General features: G+C 39.1%; 3 protein-coding genes across 3 annotated transcripts; all 3 read right to left on the reverse strand.

Moving 5' to 3' along the window:
• Positions 1 to 554: 554 nt before the first annotated feature.
• Positions 555 to 5,360, reverse strand: LOC5507558 (actin-5). Its single transcript, XM_001628130.3, has 5 exons — positions 5,022 to 5,360; positions 3,298 to 3,408; positions 2,615 to 2,926; positions 1,597 to 1,899; positions 555 to 1,215 (listed from the first exon to the last, which is right to left on the reverse strand). The coding sequence occupies exons 1-5, from the start codon at positions 5,277 to 5,279 to the stop codon at positions 1,066 to 1,068; spliced, it is 1,134 nt and encodes a 377-aa protein (XP_001628180.1). The 5' UTR covers positions 5,280 to 5,360; the 3' UTR covers positions 555 to 1,065.
• Positions 5,361 to 7,719: 2,359 nt separating this feature from the next.
• On the reverse strand, positions 7,720 to 17,092 carry LOC5507556 (mevalonate kinase). Its single transcript, XM_001628128.3, has 9 exons — positions 16,908 to 17,092; positions 12,878 to 13,185; positions 12,361 to 12,659; positions 12,213 to 12,258; positions 11,584 to 11,674; positions 11,317 to 11,407; positions 11,158 to 11,207; positions 10,246 to 10,399; positions 7,720 to 9,679 (listed from the first exon to the last, which is right to left on the reverse strand). The coding sequence occupies exons 1-9, from the start codon at positions 16,983 to 16,985 to the stop codon at positions 9,549 to 9,551; spliced, it is 1,248 nt and encodes a 415-aa protein (XP_001628178.2). The 5' UTR covers positions 16,986 to 17,092; the 3' UTR covers positions 7,720 to 9,548.
• Positions 7,897 to 8,226, reverse strand: LOC5507557 (protein PLANT CADMIUM RESISTANCE 2). Its single transcript, XM_001628129.2, has one exon. It carries the CDS (start codon positions 8,224 to 8,226, stop codon positions 7,897 to 7,899), a length of 330 nt encoding a protein of 109 aa, XP_001628179.1.
• Positions 17,093 to 18,003: the final 911 nt, after the last annotated feature.

Genomic DNA, 18,003 nt, shown 5'->3' on the forward strand with positions numbered 1-18,003 from the left:
ACAGGCCGTAATACAGGTCAATGGGGTGAGGGACAAGACGAGGGTTTTTAAGTCCCCAATCTAGATAGCCAGGATAACTCGAATTCTTCACTACTCAAACTCGGGTCAGTAGCGGATCTAGGGGGAGGGTTTAGGGGGTTTAAACCTCCTCCTTTGCTGGGCGTCCAGAAAGCCATATGTAACAAAACATACTCCCATTCCCCCTTTGTCACTCAACGAAACATCCCCCCCCCCCTTTAGCGAAAAGCTAGATCCGCCCCTGCGGGTAACTCAAATTCTTTTTTGACTCGAATTCGAATAACTCGCGTTTCCTGTTCTCTCGAGCTCGGATAACTCGAATTCCCCGCTGGGAATGAGCGCTTATAAGGATGATTTTTCACGTTTTCGTAAACGTGAATCTTAGAAATATGACGCTAATTATATTCCGGTTCAAAATTTTATTATATCTCGATAACTATTTGAATATAAGACAATATCCACATCCCTGCGCCACCAACATCACTTTCTAAAGCAGGGACGTGATTACAGCCATTAGACGAAATATGAACCAAGACTGTTTTAGACACAGTGTTTATTTATATTATCTAGCTTCTACACGTTTGATCAAACTTTCAAAAGGACACAATATGGACCAGACATTATTATCTGCAAATGCAAAAGCAAAACAACACATCAAACATGTTAGAGAGCTTCAACACGAACGGAATCAAAAACGGCGCGCGCGCTCATGAATTGCTGAAAAACGGCGTTGACGTCCGTCCGTGACAGGAAATCTCGAACGGCATTTTCCCTATTTTTACGTTCTATGCGCGCGGTCACGGACGTCAACGCCGTTTTTCAGCTATTCGTGAGCGTGCGCGCCGTTTTTGATGCCGTTCGTGTTGACTTGCTTAAGCTCTCTATTATCTTTGCTTACGCTGACGTCGAAAATTGGATCCATTACAAACATCCTGTAAGCTAAGCTCAGCGCTAAACACAAAGCAGAGATAGGATAAATGAATACACAAATGAATTTTATGTAGCCCGGTCAGCAAAGAAGTGCGAAGTCTATATGTCGTGCTTTTCTTAGAAGCACTTGCGGTGTACAATTGGAGGTCCATATTCTTGATATTCCTCCTTGGCGATCCACATCTGCTGGAAAGTCGATAGAGACGCTAGAATTGAGCCCCCGATCCAAACCGAGTATTTCCTCTCCGGTGGAGCAATCACCTTAACCTGTAGGACACACGGTTAAAGGAAACGAGTGAGCGAGTGCACTATTCTCGAGCGGCCAGACCCATAGCAAATCTTGGCTTGATACCTGGAGCGAGCCACACCCAAAGGAAAGGGGGTGGGAATGGATGTGGAGATCATAAATAATAAGTAGATTAGAACATTAGACCAGGGGGTACGGAACTAAGCCATATTCTATTAAATTAACAAAAAGCAGTGATTGGATAGTGGCCAACTATAGTCATCTGATTTCCTTACACACACCTGTTTCAATGTGTAAACTGCAAGTCCAGATACGTTGCATTATTGGCTGGTTAATCGATTTTGATTCTTTGGGAGTCTTTCCTACTTAACCCAACGCAAAGCGAAACCCTCGGTTCTAACCTTCATGCTGGCGTTGGCTAACATCGCGATCTCTTTCTGCATCCGGTCGGCAATGCCTGGGAACATGGTGGAGCCTCCGGACAGCACACAGTTGCTGTACAAGTCCTTACGGATGTCCACGTCACACTTCATGATGCAGTTGTAGATGGCTTCATGGATGCCTGGGGCCTCCATCCCTAGAAAGGCTGGCTGGAACATGGCCTCGGGGCAGCGGAACCGCTCGTTGCCGATAGAGATCACCTGCCCGTCTGGAAGTTCGTATGTTTTCTCCAGAATCGGGCTGTTCGCATCGATATCCATCTCCTGTAACAAAGAGATGCATGGTATCATGACGATAATGATGAATCGAGATAACTATGATGATTGCGATGGTGATGATGATAATGGTCTGGGTGAAATAATCATGACGCCAGTGGAAGCACAGGTGGCCTAGTGTGTTAGCACGTCGGCCTCTCACCGCTGTGGCTCAAGTTCGAATTCTTGCTCAAACTAGGGATTTTTCCGGGTTCCTGCCTTGGTTCGAATTTGTGTCACAAGTGAGTTGAAGTTATTCTCCCGTGTTTCCAGTCTTCTCGGATAAGGACACTAAACCGGAGGTCCCGTCTCTTCAAGCTGCACTACATTAACCTGAACCGAAGGGACGTAAAAGAACCACTGGGGACGCAATAAACCCTCTGGCAGTGACCACCCCCAGTGACAGTGCTTACTAACCGAGGGCCATTTGTTAGAAAACTGAATATTCGGTTAAATATGTTACCCTCGATAAACAAAGATTAAACTGAAACTAAATGACGCTGGTGATGATGATGAACACAATCATATCATTATCATCGTATAATCATTTTTTCATTATGGCTGTTATGACATCATGATTATGACGAGATGATTATGATGATGATAATGACGATGATGATGATGATGATGATGATGATGATGATGATGATGATGATGATGGTGATGGTGATAATGATGATAATGACGATGATGATGATGATGATGATGATTTCCTTGTACCCACCTGGTAGAAGTCAAGCGCCACGTAGCACAGCTTCTCCTTGATGTCACGGACGATCTCGCGCTCCGCGGTGGTGGTGAAGGAGTACCCCCTCTCAGTCATTAGCTTCATCAGGTAATCGGTCAGGTCTCGTCCGGCCAGGTCCAGCCGCAGGATGGCATGGGGAAGGGCGTAGCCCTCGTAGATAGGTACATTGTGGGAGACACCGTCACCGCTATCAAAAACGACACCGGTGGTTCGACCGGACGCGTACAGCGAGAGCACGGCTTGTATAGCCACGTACACGGCTGGGCTGTTAAAGGCTTCGAACATGATCTGCGTACAGAACAGAAAGATACGATTGCATCTTATCACGAAACATGATTAAACTGCTGCCCCATTAAATCTATGCCTGTGACTCTCCTTCCCCCTTCTTCCTGCACACTTGAAAAAAAAACAATTTTAATAGCGTCCTGTGAAATGCTTATTGCATACTTCCTTAAAAATAATACTTTTTCTCGTCCCAGTAAAACAGTAAAAAAAGGTTTTAAAAAGCAGTATAACCCATACTTTCCCTTGAGGATCCCTCACAAAAGACGATTTACGAGCCTGCCCACACTCTCCCTTGGGGGTTCCCCACGGGAAGGGATTTACAAACCTGCCCACACTCTCCCTTGAGGGTTCCCCACGGAAAGGGATTTACACACCTGTGTCATCTTCTCGCGGTTTCCTTTCGGGTTAAGTGGTGCCTCTGTCAATAAGGACGGGTGTTCTTCGGGTGCAACTCGCAGCTCGTTGTAAAAAGTGTGATGCCAGATCTGACATTAAACCAGAGTGGAAATGGAACGAAAAAGACAAAGGAAAACAGTCAGACTAAGTTACCCTATTCAGACCGGGGGGGGAGGGGGGGCTCCCAGCACCTTTGATCTGTAATAATTTTTGAACTAGTAGGGCTAGAGCATTGAAATTTGATGACTTTTCCTAAAATTTATCTGGGATCAGTTTGGTGTTAACAAAATTTTGATATGTGTACCCTGGTAACCATAGTAACCACGTTTTGAGACATAGGTTTAATGAAAATTAGGCAAAACACTTTAAAGTCGTTAAGATCAACTATTAATACGACCTGCTCAACGTGAATCCATTTCATATAAACGTTTTATACCAAGTTTATAAAAAAAACACAATAAAAATTTACATCTCAATTTTAGGTGGGGAGGGGTGGTGTTTTTTGTCAATTTTTGTCCTTCTCGAAATAGTGCTTGTAGAAATAGCAAAAAAAAACATCCATATCCACCTGAAATTATTAAAACAACTTGAAAAGAAGATGAAATATTGTCAAAAAGCTTCAGATTTTGCCATCCAGTTTTGATTGATTAAAATAAATAACTTTCATTAAATCTAAGATGGCGAATCCAAAATGGCGGATGCTGATGTCACATAATTAGCTAGAATTTGCTGTTCTTTTTTAAACTGACATCTAAATTTGGCAAAAGCCTTTTTATATTCCTCTATTTAAAAAAAAAGTAGAAAAAAAAACATTTTTTGGAAAAATATTTAAACTATTACTTTAATTAAAAGTCCAGTTACAAACTCATGCTAATCAATGACGTCACAGGTGTCATATATTGTTGTCATAGAAACAGTGTCACTAATATTATGCCTACTGCAAGATTATCGAAAAAAGACATACAGAAATACACATCTAACAAAAACAGAAATATTGCTCGTTTCTGCTCACTTAAGTGACGTCACCGTGACGTCACAAAGACAATTTTTTTTTAAGAATATCGGTCGCTTTTTGAATAACAATACTGATTATGATAACTTATTTGGATTTTGGATGTTCTATGCAAAAGTTTCGAAAGGTAGGCTATTTATAACCATATGTTCTTAAATGACGTCATAATGACGTCATATCGTGTTGCTATGGCAACGCAATATACCATTTTGTTTCTCTTTGTCAGGTTATGATTCTCTGAAAATTTAGTCATAATAGCTCCAAAAGTTACGGATGGGGGGCCGAAAGAGCCCCTTCCCGGTCAGAGGAAGCCTAAAAAATCCCGGTCCGAATAGGGTTAAACAAAAGCTAAATGTCGTAGCAAGGATTTTTTGGGCACGACCCACATCGACTTAAGGCGTACAATTATATGATTTTGTGCACTTATTACTTAATGCTTGTATTTGATCGGTTAGCTAGGATGTACACCATAGCGTATTAGCCGATATATTCGCTGAAATATCCTACGAAAATCTAATAATCTAAATACATCGTACTCCTGATCGTACCTCAAATAAAGCCGAAATAAAGGCTGACGAATGTTAAGGGAGAAAGATAAAAAAGAAGGGTTTTTCGTGCGTTTTTAACAGGTGTGTATAGAAGAGGTAAAAACGTTATTAAAACTGAAATATTGATGCACGATCAACCCACCTTTTCCATGTCGTCCCAGTTTGTGACAATTCCGTGCTCAATTGGGTACCTCAGACTCAAAATACCTCTCTTGCTCTGGGCCTCGTCTCCGACATAGGAGTCTTTCTGGCCCATACCGACCATAACGCCTTGATGGCGAGGTCGGCCGACGATGGAGGGGAAAACGGCTCGGGGAGCATCGTCTCCGGCGAAACCGGCCTTGCACATACCGGAGCCATTATCGATAACCAAAGCTGCGATATCATCGTGTTGGTACATTTTACGAAATTTAAAGGAGGTATAGGATTGCTGACACAGGTTTAATCAAAGAACTCTGAAACTTGTAATAAAGCCAGTATTTGCTAGAGAGGCGTCGATTTTACGCTGGCGCGACCTCATTGGCGTAAGTAACCAGGGAATAATGTAGAGTATGCCAAGAATGATAATAATAATATAATAATGATCCTTGTTAGTAAAACTCTGAACGCAAAGTCAGTTTGATATAAGATTAGGCAAACTTAGCCTCTTTTATTTTTAGGACATTCTTTGAAAATCCACAGAGATTTTTTTTCTTTAAAGTTTTAAGTACAATTTTTTTGCGGATTTAACTAAATTTGCACCTGCCAAGCGCTACCCTTTTTTCACAGCTGCACTATCATCCGGGATACTGACGTGCTTTTCATAACAAAAACTTTAAAATAAAACTTCTCATTACGTTATAAAGAAGATTAAATGACAACATAGGATCTATGAATATGAGATGATTTGTATCTTCTATTGTGAGTCTAAATACGCACTTAACCTTTATGCAAAAAGTGTTTTCATTTGATACTGAAGATCTGCAAGAAGCCCTCAGTTGCAGATATAGTTTTTCTCTGTTCAAGGGGACATGACGGGAAAACATGACTTAACGCTTCAAATAAGCTCATTTCAGATCTAATAAGGCGGAATATTTATCTAAGTACTTAGTGAGTAATAGCAAACAAAATTTTAAAATTGATGCGACTTTTGTAAAGTGTCATTGAAATTTGAGCTTTTCGTCCCTAAGCTCATTTACATAGCGCAAGGATGATCAAGGAAAAAATATCTTTAAAAGCAAAAATCTGGGTTTGTGCATTTAGGCCTCACGTTATTTGTGTTTCAAAAATCAGTCCGGAATACAACGAACCGATGGCCATTGTAAGAAATTGTGTCTTCTTTCTCTATCTCGAATTGCGAATTTTCCAGGTTTTTCCGTCAGGTCGTTCAAGGGTGATTTCCGTAGCATTGACTCTAACTATTATTCTCTACATTGGTATGTTTGCAGAGGCGTAGCCAGGATTTTAAACAGGAGGGGGCCCAAAAGGGACTTTCAAGGCATTTTCTCATGTATTTTAGATGTCTCATACATTTACTGTATTTTGGCTGCTAAAAGAGGGGGGCCCGGGCCCCCTAGGCCACCCCCCTGGCTTACTTCGCATTTAATTCCTTTGCTTTAATAAAAACGGCCGAATTTTACGCGAGTGAACAGTGGCAAAGAATACATGAAACGCAGCATTATAGAAATGTGAGTGTGAAGGTGATGTTCATCGTGCAGATTGAGTATATTAGATATGAAAATCCAATAAGCGGTCTATAGCTACGATCTGTGCTATCCGCATATCCATTTCAATCAAGAGTGTTTCAATGCCGTGGTAAAAAAAAAAGGCAATTTCAGTGAATAGTCTGCATCCTTTAGTTTTCAAGAAGAAGGAGGAGGTACTCCTGCTTACAGAACTCCTGTTAGTTGGGCGGTCCCTCGAGTGTTTACCATTCCATGCATTTTTTCTATTATTTGATTTATAGGTAAAAACAGTTCTCCGTTATAGGCCTTGAATTCGCCTCGCGGGACCGCAATGACCGCTGGGTACGTTTTGCCATCTTTATTCAAAGAATTTTAATTTTTTGTGTGGTACCGTAAGCGAGTCTTGGGTCTCAAAACTTTATAATAATTTCGTGAGCGACTTTCGTGTTCAGGAAAGATCAAAATACATAAAAAAAAAACATTTCTTCTGTACTTATTTTGAATATATGAAATCCAAAATCATTCGAATGCTCGATGTTATTAATAAACAAGCGTTATTTTTTTCGAGATCTAGATTTTTGGATGTATGTAGAACGGATAAACCTAAAATAAAAGACTTGTTGTTTGTCACAAAGCGGGGGGGATATCGAGGGATTGTGAAATCCGAAAGAGCTGTCAAATTCGCGACATGCACTTGTCTCACCTGCGCCAAAACAAACTTCACCTCGTTCTTAACAAAGTCACATGTAGAGAATACATCACGGCTTCTCCGTGGTTTTAATTTAGTCGAACTCTCTGAGTTACCAAGTAACATTTTAAATTTGAAACCATCAGAGTCACTACCATTAGAGACAATTTTAATTTAGAAATTAGTTAATGTTTTTAAAAGGTAGACGAAAGATGAACACAATGACAATGCAAACAAACACAAATTTGCTCAAGTCAGTGATAAAGTAGATATTTAAAAAGTAGATATCTTCTACACACCAATTATTGAAATATTTCTAACTGCAAATTATTATACCGCTCTTGATACGAGAGCTTCTACTTCGCTTTTAAGCTCCTTCTTTGACGGATATAGCTACACATTGTATACACTCGGTAGCACCAAAAGCGAAACACAATTAGGAGTTTTTAATGACTGCACATGTACATGAAAAACACTTAAAAACAGCATAATCACGTGGTTTTTAATGAAACTACAATAACATAAACTCTCTTACAAATTCGCACAACAAATACGAAGAATTTGTCTCATAAACAGTTCGAGAGCAGGATTCAATATGAATGTATCTTTTCTTTAAGTTCGTAGTTCAGAGACTTGTCTTTACGCGTATCGTGGTAGTATTTAGTCTACGAGCGAGCGATGGAGTTCCCAATGGGCGCTTTGACTCCCATTTCCAGCGCTTCTTGTATGATGGAGCAGAAACCGCAGCACCACGTCATCAGCAGATCATTCACGAAGCTTCCCTCGATTCCTTTCTGCTCTCTGACTTTGCCGCGGATTTGGGTCGCGAACCAAATATTCGCACACGGGACCATCAGGACGATACCACACATCAAGCAGTCTTCGCCCACTGCCTCAGCCGTCTTTCCGAACGTATAGCATGGCACACAGTACGTGGTCAAGCAAAGAGGAATATCGCTAAAGCAGCCGAAGAGACCGTTGCTGAATTGACCCATCTTGAGGTGGAATTCTTCCCTTGTAGGTCGAGATAAACCCTGCTTTCTTCCTGGCTAGCGTTGTTCTGATATGCTACCACTACCGGTCGGATCGTTTTAGGCACACCCCAAGAGCACGTGGTACAGATATTCTCATTTTATTGGTTAATGCCTCATCATTATCGATGTCTCTAGGGGTTAAGTGTCCCCTGGGGTTATTTTGACGGGCAGAATTACCATGATTACAATAAAGCTGTAGCAGCTAATGCTAAGAATGCGGAAAAACTGAAAGGGAGCTTTCTTTTAGCATGTTTAGTCTTATCCCTATATAGTCTTATGTAAGACAAGGAGTAGTGTACACGCATTAGAGCATACCTTTGGAAATTGAAGGTTTTTATAACTAGATCCATTGTATTATATTTAGAGGATGTCTCTTTCATGCACCTTACACATTGGACATATATCAGAACGGCACACGATAAGTACGTCTAAAAGCTTCTAAACTATGCCAAAGGCTTTGAAGGTTTTTGTTGCAGGATAAACGAATCCGAATGATTCCAAATATAGGGAGATTATAGAAACCGATAATAAATTATACTGTTATGAAACTTTCATTGTTTTCTTCTTTGTTTTCAAGCTTGTGTCAGATGAATCTAGAATGATGTATTGTAATTTTAATCAAGGCGAACGATATTTGATATTGTACTACTGGTATAATAGGAAGACAAACAGGTTTGAACTAGCAGGAGACTCCTGCGCATCCGCTTGTAGTTTTGGGCTCCCACTTGCAAAGGAGACTCGTTCCCAGTGCTTCCTAGCCTGCGTAGCGGCTCAAGGGAAGGGGAGGGAGCCGATACGCAGGCGAAGTGCTTCCTAGAGGTCAAAGGTTCTAGGAGTATAGAAAATGTACCAGGGAATGGAGGCTTTATCGTCTTATTAGTCTTCTTTTATACGGCGGTGAGTTTTGGAGATAGGTAAAAATTCTTATTTTGAAATGTGAAGTTTATTTGCATATATTTATTTTGAATTCATTGAAAGCCACTTAAAGCTGCAACTAACGATTTGCCTACGATTGTCTTTAATTCAAGTAATCTTTTATCGGAACATTTGTCAAAGTAGCAATATCACCAGTTTACTTCCGGTCAATGACGTAACAATCTCCGACGATTTTTAACGGAAAACGCGAAAAACATGTAATAATTTAGAGCGGATTGCCTGTTAGATAGTGTAGGTTAACAGGTTATTTTGTCAAGGTTGAGGTTTCAATTAACTTCTAATGTGGGATTGCAAAACTTTTGAATGAGACTTCTCAACAAATTCCTTCCACGATTGCCAAGTTTATACTATGATCTATCGACTGGAATTGCTTCATGGACAATTACCCCACGACTGCCAAGTGGTGTTTGCCACACTTTATACTTGAACTCTTTTTGTAGTTTATTCATAAGTTCTGCCACCTTGTCCTTATCAGTACCTGGGAGAAAGCAAGTAAATATGTGAACTTTTCATCCTTCAATAGATCGGAAGATTAGGAACACAGTGACAAACCTTAAAAAAAAAAACAGCTCTGGTATCGAAGTTATACCAGGACTCACACCCTTCTCGAATAAACTATTTCAAGCGTAAGAATGAAGGCAGAAATGTTCTTGCACTCTCCCCCACCTCCGTCGAGCAATCCATTGACAGAATGCAATGGTTAAGTACAGCCCCATACCTACCCTAACTGCTCCAAATTATCAACTGTACAGCCTTCATAGCCCAACCCCCCCCCCACTCCATCCCTTCTCTACCTCCCTTAGGGCAAGTCACTGATAGTGCTAAACCATCCTCCAAGAAACCATTATTTGTGTGCAATACCAGCGTGAAGATATGAATCATTTTCAAAGCACCTCGTCTTTCCTCAGGAAAACTATTACTTCCACTAATTATCATATCACTGGTTTTAGCACAGTGACCATGTCCCCCACCTCACCCTTCCCTACCCTGCCCCTCCCCTTCCCCCATTTCCTGGGTAAACCACAAACAAGACATGATACGTACCTGGGGGTATTAATGTTATTGCACAGCCGCCGCCACCCGCACCAGTAAGCTTGGTGTGCAGTCCATACTTAGAAGTCATGTGACACAAACTGTCCAATGATGGGTGACTAACTCCAAATAGGGAGAGGAGCTGTTGGTTCACATCAACTAAAGACTGTGTAACAAAGTGTGAAGTTGTACACATTGGATACAATCTGTCTGCAACTTTTGATTGGTTGTTTTGTTCACAAGATATGGATCTTAAAATCTAATGATGTTTTGAAACCTGATCTTCGTTACATGAATTTTATAACTTCACAAAAGGAAGGAATCTCCTTAAACATAGTTTCCATCTCAAGTTATAGATAATTCCACATTTCAAATTTAATTTTTATTTGTAGTGTGGCTATGTCACTGGTTACTCTGCCGTCTTTAAGTGTAGCCCATGTAGCCAATCAGAGTTCTTCTTGTATCACAATTGTCTACCAATGTAAACGAATGTTGCACAGGCTAGCTTATCACAGTATGCATTTTGCGGCAAAGGTAGATCGACTCAAAAGCAAAAGCAAATGCAAAAGCAAAATTATAAAATTATGGTAGGGTCAGGGACTCAACAAGGAAGTAAACGGGTTCCGTGTTTTTAAAAAGGAAAGTGGTCGCTAAAATCTGTTATTCTTAACTGAGGCAAAATACAAAAAAGCTCGGAAAAGTGTGAAAAATGGATGGTTATAATTTGTCATTGGAGAGTCGAACCAAAGCAATCTAATTGACTTTGTGGAGGCTGGTTGCTTTTCCAACACAAATTTGATTAATTTGATCAATGGGATCCACGACTTGGCAAGGGCCTTGCCTTTATATTTGTCTTTGGTACTATCTTATAAGAGTGAATGCTCTTTTTACATCTTAAATCATTTTTTTATTTGTGTGTCTTACCTCTAATCTTTGATAGTATCTAACAAATTCAGATTTGGGAACATCTTCATCTGAAAGTATAACAGAATCACACAAACCCAAAATTCAATGAAATATTCCAGACATTCACAAGCCCAAAACAGGATAAGGATAAATATGTTAGATTTTAAACCTACATACTTTTAAGGTTGTGAATTTTAGAGAATATCTTGATGCACTCGTGACAAATACCATCCACTGCCTCAAACAGCGACATATAAACTGTGGGAAACTGGGAAATAATACAAGTGAGTCAGTGATATATATATATATATATATATATATATATATATATATATATATATATATATATATATATATATATATATATATATATATATATATATATATATATATATATATATTTAAAAAATGTAGCATGATTTGTCAATCAGTTGTTGAACTCACCTCAATGTACCTATCTCTAACACCAGCCACCATGACACGTGTGCTTCTAGGTATTTGGGTATCAATTAGAAGAATCGACAGCAACGGCATACTGTAAAACAAAACAAAGCATTAGAAACACATTGAAAAGGTGATTACCATAACAGCTGTATTAAGCCTCACTAAAATTAAATCCTCTCCTCTAGATGAATGAGCACCATCTTCCAATTAAGCCCTCTACCCTAAGAACAATATGAAAATCTGACATATTTCCAAAAGCACAAGTGATTTTTGGCTGAATAAATTCCAAAAATAACACAAACAAAGGAGAAAAACATAATATATAATAATTTATAGTGTACCTAGTGTTAAAAAACTGGGTATTTTGTATTAGCCCCGCTATCTGTTCTCAGAAGATGGGGGCTTAGAGCTGTTAAGGTATGCAGTATAAGAGCTGTATTCAAACATAATCTTACTTACAAGAGCCCCTACAGAAACATTGGGGGAGGGCATAATACAGATATTTAAGAAAATATTAGGGGCACAGCCATGCCCCTACTGGTAATCTCCTTATAACTTTTTTTATAAATGTTTGGTGGAGCACATGCCCCCAGTGCCCCACCCCCTGCTACAGCCTCGTAACTCTTTACCTTTCTAAGTGTGTTATTTCTCCATTTTGAAATAAAAGAGCTCCGCCTTAGAAAAAGAAACACATTAAAATTATTAAAACTAGATAGAATAGTACTATAGATAGTACAATAGATAGAACTAACAAAAAAATTGGATAACTGTACTAACCATATGTAGCGATAGAATTATCAATTCCTGAAGGTTGCCCATGCATTATTTTCTCTGCTTCAAATGCCCACTGACAGACTAAACGGAGGCTCTCAGTTTCTATATCATCATATTGGTAGGAATCAGTATCTTTAGCAGTAGTCTCCGACTCGGGGGTTTTCTTAACATATTTCGGCAGAGGTATAGTTTGCATGGAGAGTAGCATGGCGGCTGCAAGGCTGATGCTATAGGCAGCAGATGACCCCAGACCTGCACCAAGTGGAAGAGCTGTCTTCACCTCAGCTTCTATAGCAGGCAACCTATAAAAAAAATCAAGATTACTGTATTTTGGTGAATAAGATTAAAAAAAGAAGAAGAAATATTCAAGAAATTTTAAGGCTGATTTTCTGGGAATGACTGTCTGCAAAGCATTGACAGAGCTGCCAAACATTGGGAGAAATGGTTTGATTTCCCCAATAAAAATCCATCAACAAAAATCTTTTGCATTGTGGGGAAGTTGAGTGGACACTATATTCACCTGTCTCTGTCCCTTAAAGTACTTGTCATAAGAAACAAAAACACTCTTGCAGCATCCTTAACTCCCTCTACTTCAACAAACTTAGAGCTGTCAATTAACTTGTCAATCAATGACAACATCTCATCGGATGGGAGAACAGTGTCAGTGCGGGAAACCTGTGGTACAGCCACAAGGATTTTCTGTATATCCGTAAGGTCCCATGTTAGAATGTGGTCCAAGTCCTTGAGTAAAAGAGAGACTTTGCTTTCATTCTTATGTCGCTGTAGAACAACTGTGGTTCTAAGTCCTATGCTGACAGCAATAGCAGCCTGAATAGAAAAAAATAGACAAACAATTCTATGGTAAATGGAACAAAAACACTAGCACACACGAAAAGGCTTTTTTTGATCGTTTTCTGTGGCAATCTAAAGAAAAAGAAATCTCAAAAGATCAACCGTATGGTTTAAGGTAACTTGAAAGAAATTCCAAGCTACAATCTTTTACAAAACTAATGGGACACTTTCCCTCCCCCTTCCTCAATGTTTGAGGGCAAATGATCACCTTGCTACTGCTTGTGATTTGGGCTGAAAAATCGCCTCTGACCAATATTAATCGGGGGGAGAGGGTTGGCGGTTGTTCGTATGGGAAGTGTCCCACTTACTTTTGTTGTGGATTGTCTGAGCAAGTGATTGACAGGTGCTGGAACAGGAAACACTATCGTTGATAACGCAACGACGATACAACTTATGCGAACGTCAAAATCAAACACATACAATTATCGTGCCAGGATCGCGCGTAAAATTGGACAGAAGCTTCAGAGACGACTATTTTTCATTGTAAACAATCTCATCTCTTTCTTCATATAAGAAATACCGCCTATGAAGAATTGATTACATGAGATTTTCACTACGCAAGCTTGTCTCGGGGAGAAGGTCAATTCAATAAATTCCACCGGTTTTACAATAGTTTTGCTAAATATCTGACACTTTGACACACAGTTATGCTTGAAGAGTTCAAGCAAAGTGTATGCAATGCTTTTTCTGTGGAGCATTCCCTAAAATCGACGGCTACAGACTACGTCTTCTGTTCTTGCTTATGTGGCTCAACGCTTAACACCAACGGTTAACCATTTTAAAATTGTTTTAAAAATGCCTTACGAAAGAATTTGGAACTCTAAAATAATACAGTATTAACTTGAGATTCAAGCTCATAAATTGACACTAGTTTTGTTTGAATGAGGGTTTGCATTTTGGAGAGAGAGCTCATGGTAGACAGTTGACCGTCGTTTTACTAAGATAAAAAGGAAGTTCATTTTTATATAAACGGTCTACCACAATTGACCGTTGAAAAAAGCCTTAATATATATTTCAAATAATTTGTAAGCCTCATATACCTAAATAGCTTTGTGATGCTAATAGAATAGACAGATGATTAAAGGAATCCGGCTACCATGAGTGGGAATAATATTTTTCTAAAAATGGTAGACCGTACACGGTCCACACCCGCTCTTTTGCACCGCCATGCTAAATGTATAAACACTTGTTATGATGTACATTGAAAATTAAATGAGACGAGGCTCTCATGTTTTCTACAACAGATTAACCGCCTATTTATCGCTTTCTTTAGTCGATTTGTTATTTATTGTTTAATTGGGAAATACTTATTAGGCAATGATCTTTTTAGTGTCTATGCCTTTATTTATTACCTAAATTGGCCATAAAAGCAGTGTTTTTCGGCTAAATACTCCAAGGGATGGCTGCTTTTGCAAATGGAGACAATAGAAATGATATATAGACAGTCTCTTTGGCAACATCAAATAAATATTATAGTTTACAAAATTATAGTCTGCAAATATCCTAGCGCACCTTCATTTAATTCAAATTAATTGAATAAAATATTCCAAATAGCGCATATATATCCCAAAAGTATTTTCTGGGGACGTCAACATCTTTACTTCAAGCTCGAATAATGAATAGATTGAAAAACTTTCATTAGGATATGTGAATAAAGAGAATACATTTTAAGAAATCGATGATAAGCGTGACAAATTTCAATCATTCCACTTCTGAGACAATCTTTTACAAAACTAATGGGACACTTTCCCCCCCCCCCCCCCTTCCTCAATGTTGGAGGGCAAATGATCACCTTGCTACTGCTTGTGATTTGAGCGGAAAAATCGCCTCTAACCAATATTAATCGGGGGGAGAGGTTTGGTGGTTGTTCGTATGGGAAGTGTCCCACTTACTTTTGTTGAGGATTGTAGCCCAAGCGTGTATAGAGGCTAAGCTGCCTTTTTTGCTGTAACTCGTGTTTACACTTCCCTATCTTCATATTAGGCGAAGGTTATGGGCAAGTCTTGGAAATGTAAAAATCCTATGGTTTACTTTTTACTACAGATGATCAACCTGATTCTTCACATATTATAGGTTCTTAAAGATGACTTTTAGACAATAAATTTCATATTCGGGTCTTTTATAGAAGATTGTAAAGACATTTGAATGTGTATAATTAATTTGCAAGATATTTTTACTCTGCAATTAAAGAAAGCTATGAAATGCAGAAATGCATCCTACAATTTTGCTCTTGTTTTCAGAAAATGTCCATCAAGTGTGATGAAGAAGATTGACAAAAGTAATGTGCAAAAATACATGCACAATTTTTTTGGAGGCCTTTGAAGTGCTGATATGGAGATTACTTTGATCGCAATATTATTAAAAATACCAAGACTATGAAAAATCGAATAAGTCGCAGCTATTACAGAAAGATAGGCTGTTATTTCGTCCAAGTATGATATCTGAAACGTGCACATTGCGCGAGTTACAGCAAAAAAGGCAGCTTGGCCTAGACATGCTTGGGTTAGCTTGGAATTTCTTTCGAGTCACCTTAATTAATAACTTCCTTGCTCACAAAGGGATTCAAAAACAGCAATGTAGTTTTATACATAGTAAAGTAACTGAGAACTTAAGTATGATTAGGGAAGGTTCATTTATCATCCTGAGGGGGGTGGGGGGGGGGGCGTGAGGATTTTGATAAAAGTAAGAGATTAAATTAGTGGAACCCCCTTCAGGAGTAACAAAATTTTCCATCCCCCCTTACGCTTCCCCCATATTTTTCGGTGAAAAACGGAGGAGCAAAGAAAGGAAAGGCAACAACAATGTTAAAGGAACATGATCAAGAGATTAGCTGCAAGCTAATCCAGAAAGTGGAGGGGAAAACATTAATTCAGAAAGAGTGAAGGCACTCAATTTCTCAAAGATGCGACTAACTCCAGGTTGCAACCTGATAATGGTTGATGCTATAGATGACGTAAAAGAAGCAAAAAGGCTTTTCGATCTTCTCCTTGCAAGAAAAGCACAGCATGAGAAAAAAAAAGAAAGAGAGCCAGGAAGACAGCGAATCAGATATGAACGAGGATTTTGATGATGGAGAAAAAAAGAATAAGCGCTTATATCATTGAAATGTTTTGTTTATATTTTAGATATGGAACATAAGCACGTTATAATATTATATAGCAGAAACCATAAAAAGATGTATTTAGGGTGTATACAGGTTTGCATTGATAGATAAAATGTGGCTGTATCCTGGACTCCTGGATTGTGCATGCCAAACAGCAGCCCCCAAACCAAGACAAGTTAAACCAAGAAGTCTGATTAGACACTTCGCAAGATTAAAGTAGAGACAACACCCAAAGGAATCAGTGACCCCCCTTTGAAAATCCAAACATTTTCAACGCTCCCCCTTTAGACCTCAAAAAATTCTAGAGGCCCCCTCACAGCATCAACACCCCCCCCCCCCCCCCCCCCCCTCGGGATAATAAATGAACTTTCCCTTAGAGAAGAATCCAAAAAAATCGCCATCATTTTTACATCTGTCTCCAATATTTAAAGATATCTACTAAGACCATATCAGGTTAAGACACTAAAATATGTTGTTAAAATTTAACGAAAAAAAAAACACAACAACAACAAAAGATTAAACACCAAGAATGGATGTCATTCAGAGATTTAAGTAACTCTCGCAGATATTCTATATATCGAACTTATTAACCTACCTTGCCATAAACCACGGCGTGTTCTCCGTGTAATATAATCTTTCCTGGAGCACTGACAACAACACGGGATAGCTTCATCGCATTTAATAAAGACTAGTCCTAGACTAGCAAACTATCAAACTTTGTTTCGGTTTATAACAGCTGCCTCGTCCGCCATTTTGTATTGGCAATGACCGCTGACAGAACCACAGGCGCCACAGGAGGCTCAAATCTCTATTCGTCAGCTCATAAATTTTTATGAAATATTCGTCCTATAAAAACTCTTCTAAGCCTCTAGAAGTTTTTTTGGCCTCGTAAAGAGGGCCTATTTCTCCTTTTTTTCTTTATTTGCAACTAGGCGCAGATGTCGCACGATTACAAGGTTGTTGCTATGTATATGAGCACAATTTGATTCTGCACTTTAGAACGCATCAGGACTAAAAAAACGGACATTTTTTTTCTGCCATCTGAGCCTCGGCATGTTTTAAGCATGTTCTTAAAATTTGGTGAAATCTCAGGCTGGACGTTCTTAAAAATGGCATTTGGTCTTTTTTTATACCTTTACACCATGCATGCATGAATCATTTTTGACATGTTAAGCTATGTAACAAATACGCGTCACATTTTTGTAGTTTTTTTTTTTTAGATGAATCCAAGTTTGTTTGTACTTGGCACAAGTATTAGTCCCTCGTGATCCTTCGGAAAAATAAAATATAATTTGAAGTCGTGTCTTGACCACGGGAATTAGGATACTTTGTCAGCGATTTCTTAATAAAATTATCCAAAAATGCATTCCCAATTCGTATTGAATATTGTATTCAGCGAATAAAATATCTCTAACCATTGTGCGAAATGTCCCCTGCCTCCCGATTCAGCGAAATCCTTTCTCGTTATATTTCTATTTCTCTTGTCTAAAAACCCACACGATCGTTGTTTTCAACTCTCGAAACATTAGAACCTAAATACGAAGTTAGGTTCGGAGAACGTTCGGGCTAGTCACGAACACTCAAGAGGCTATGGTTACTCAGTACTGTTCAAATGTTTCGAGAGTTGAAAACAACGATCGCGTGGGTTTTTAGACAATACCCGCAATAATTGATCACGCTACTGTCATACA

The sequence above is a fragment of the Nematostella vectensis genome, chromosome 4 (assembly GCF_932526225.1).
Source record: "Nematostella vectensis chromosome 4, jaNemVect1.1, whole genome shotgun sequence".
Classification (NCBI taxonomy): Eukaryota; Metazoa; Cnidaria; class Anthozoa; order Actiniaria; family Edwardsiidae; genus Nematostella; species Nematostella vectensis.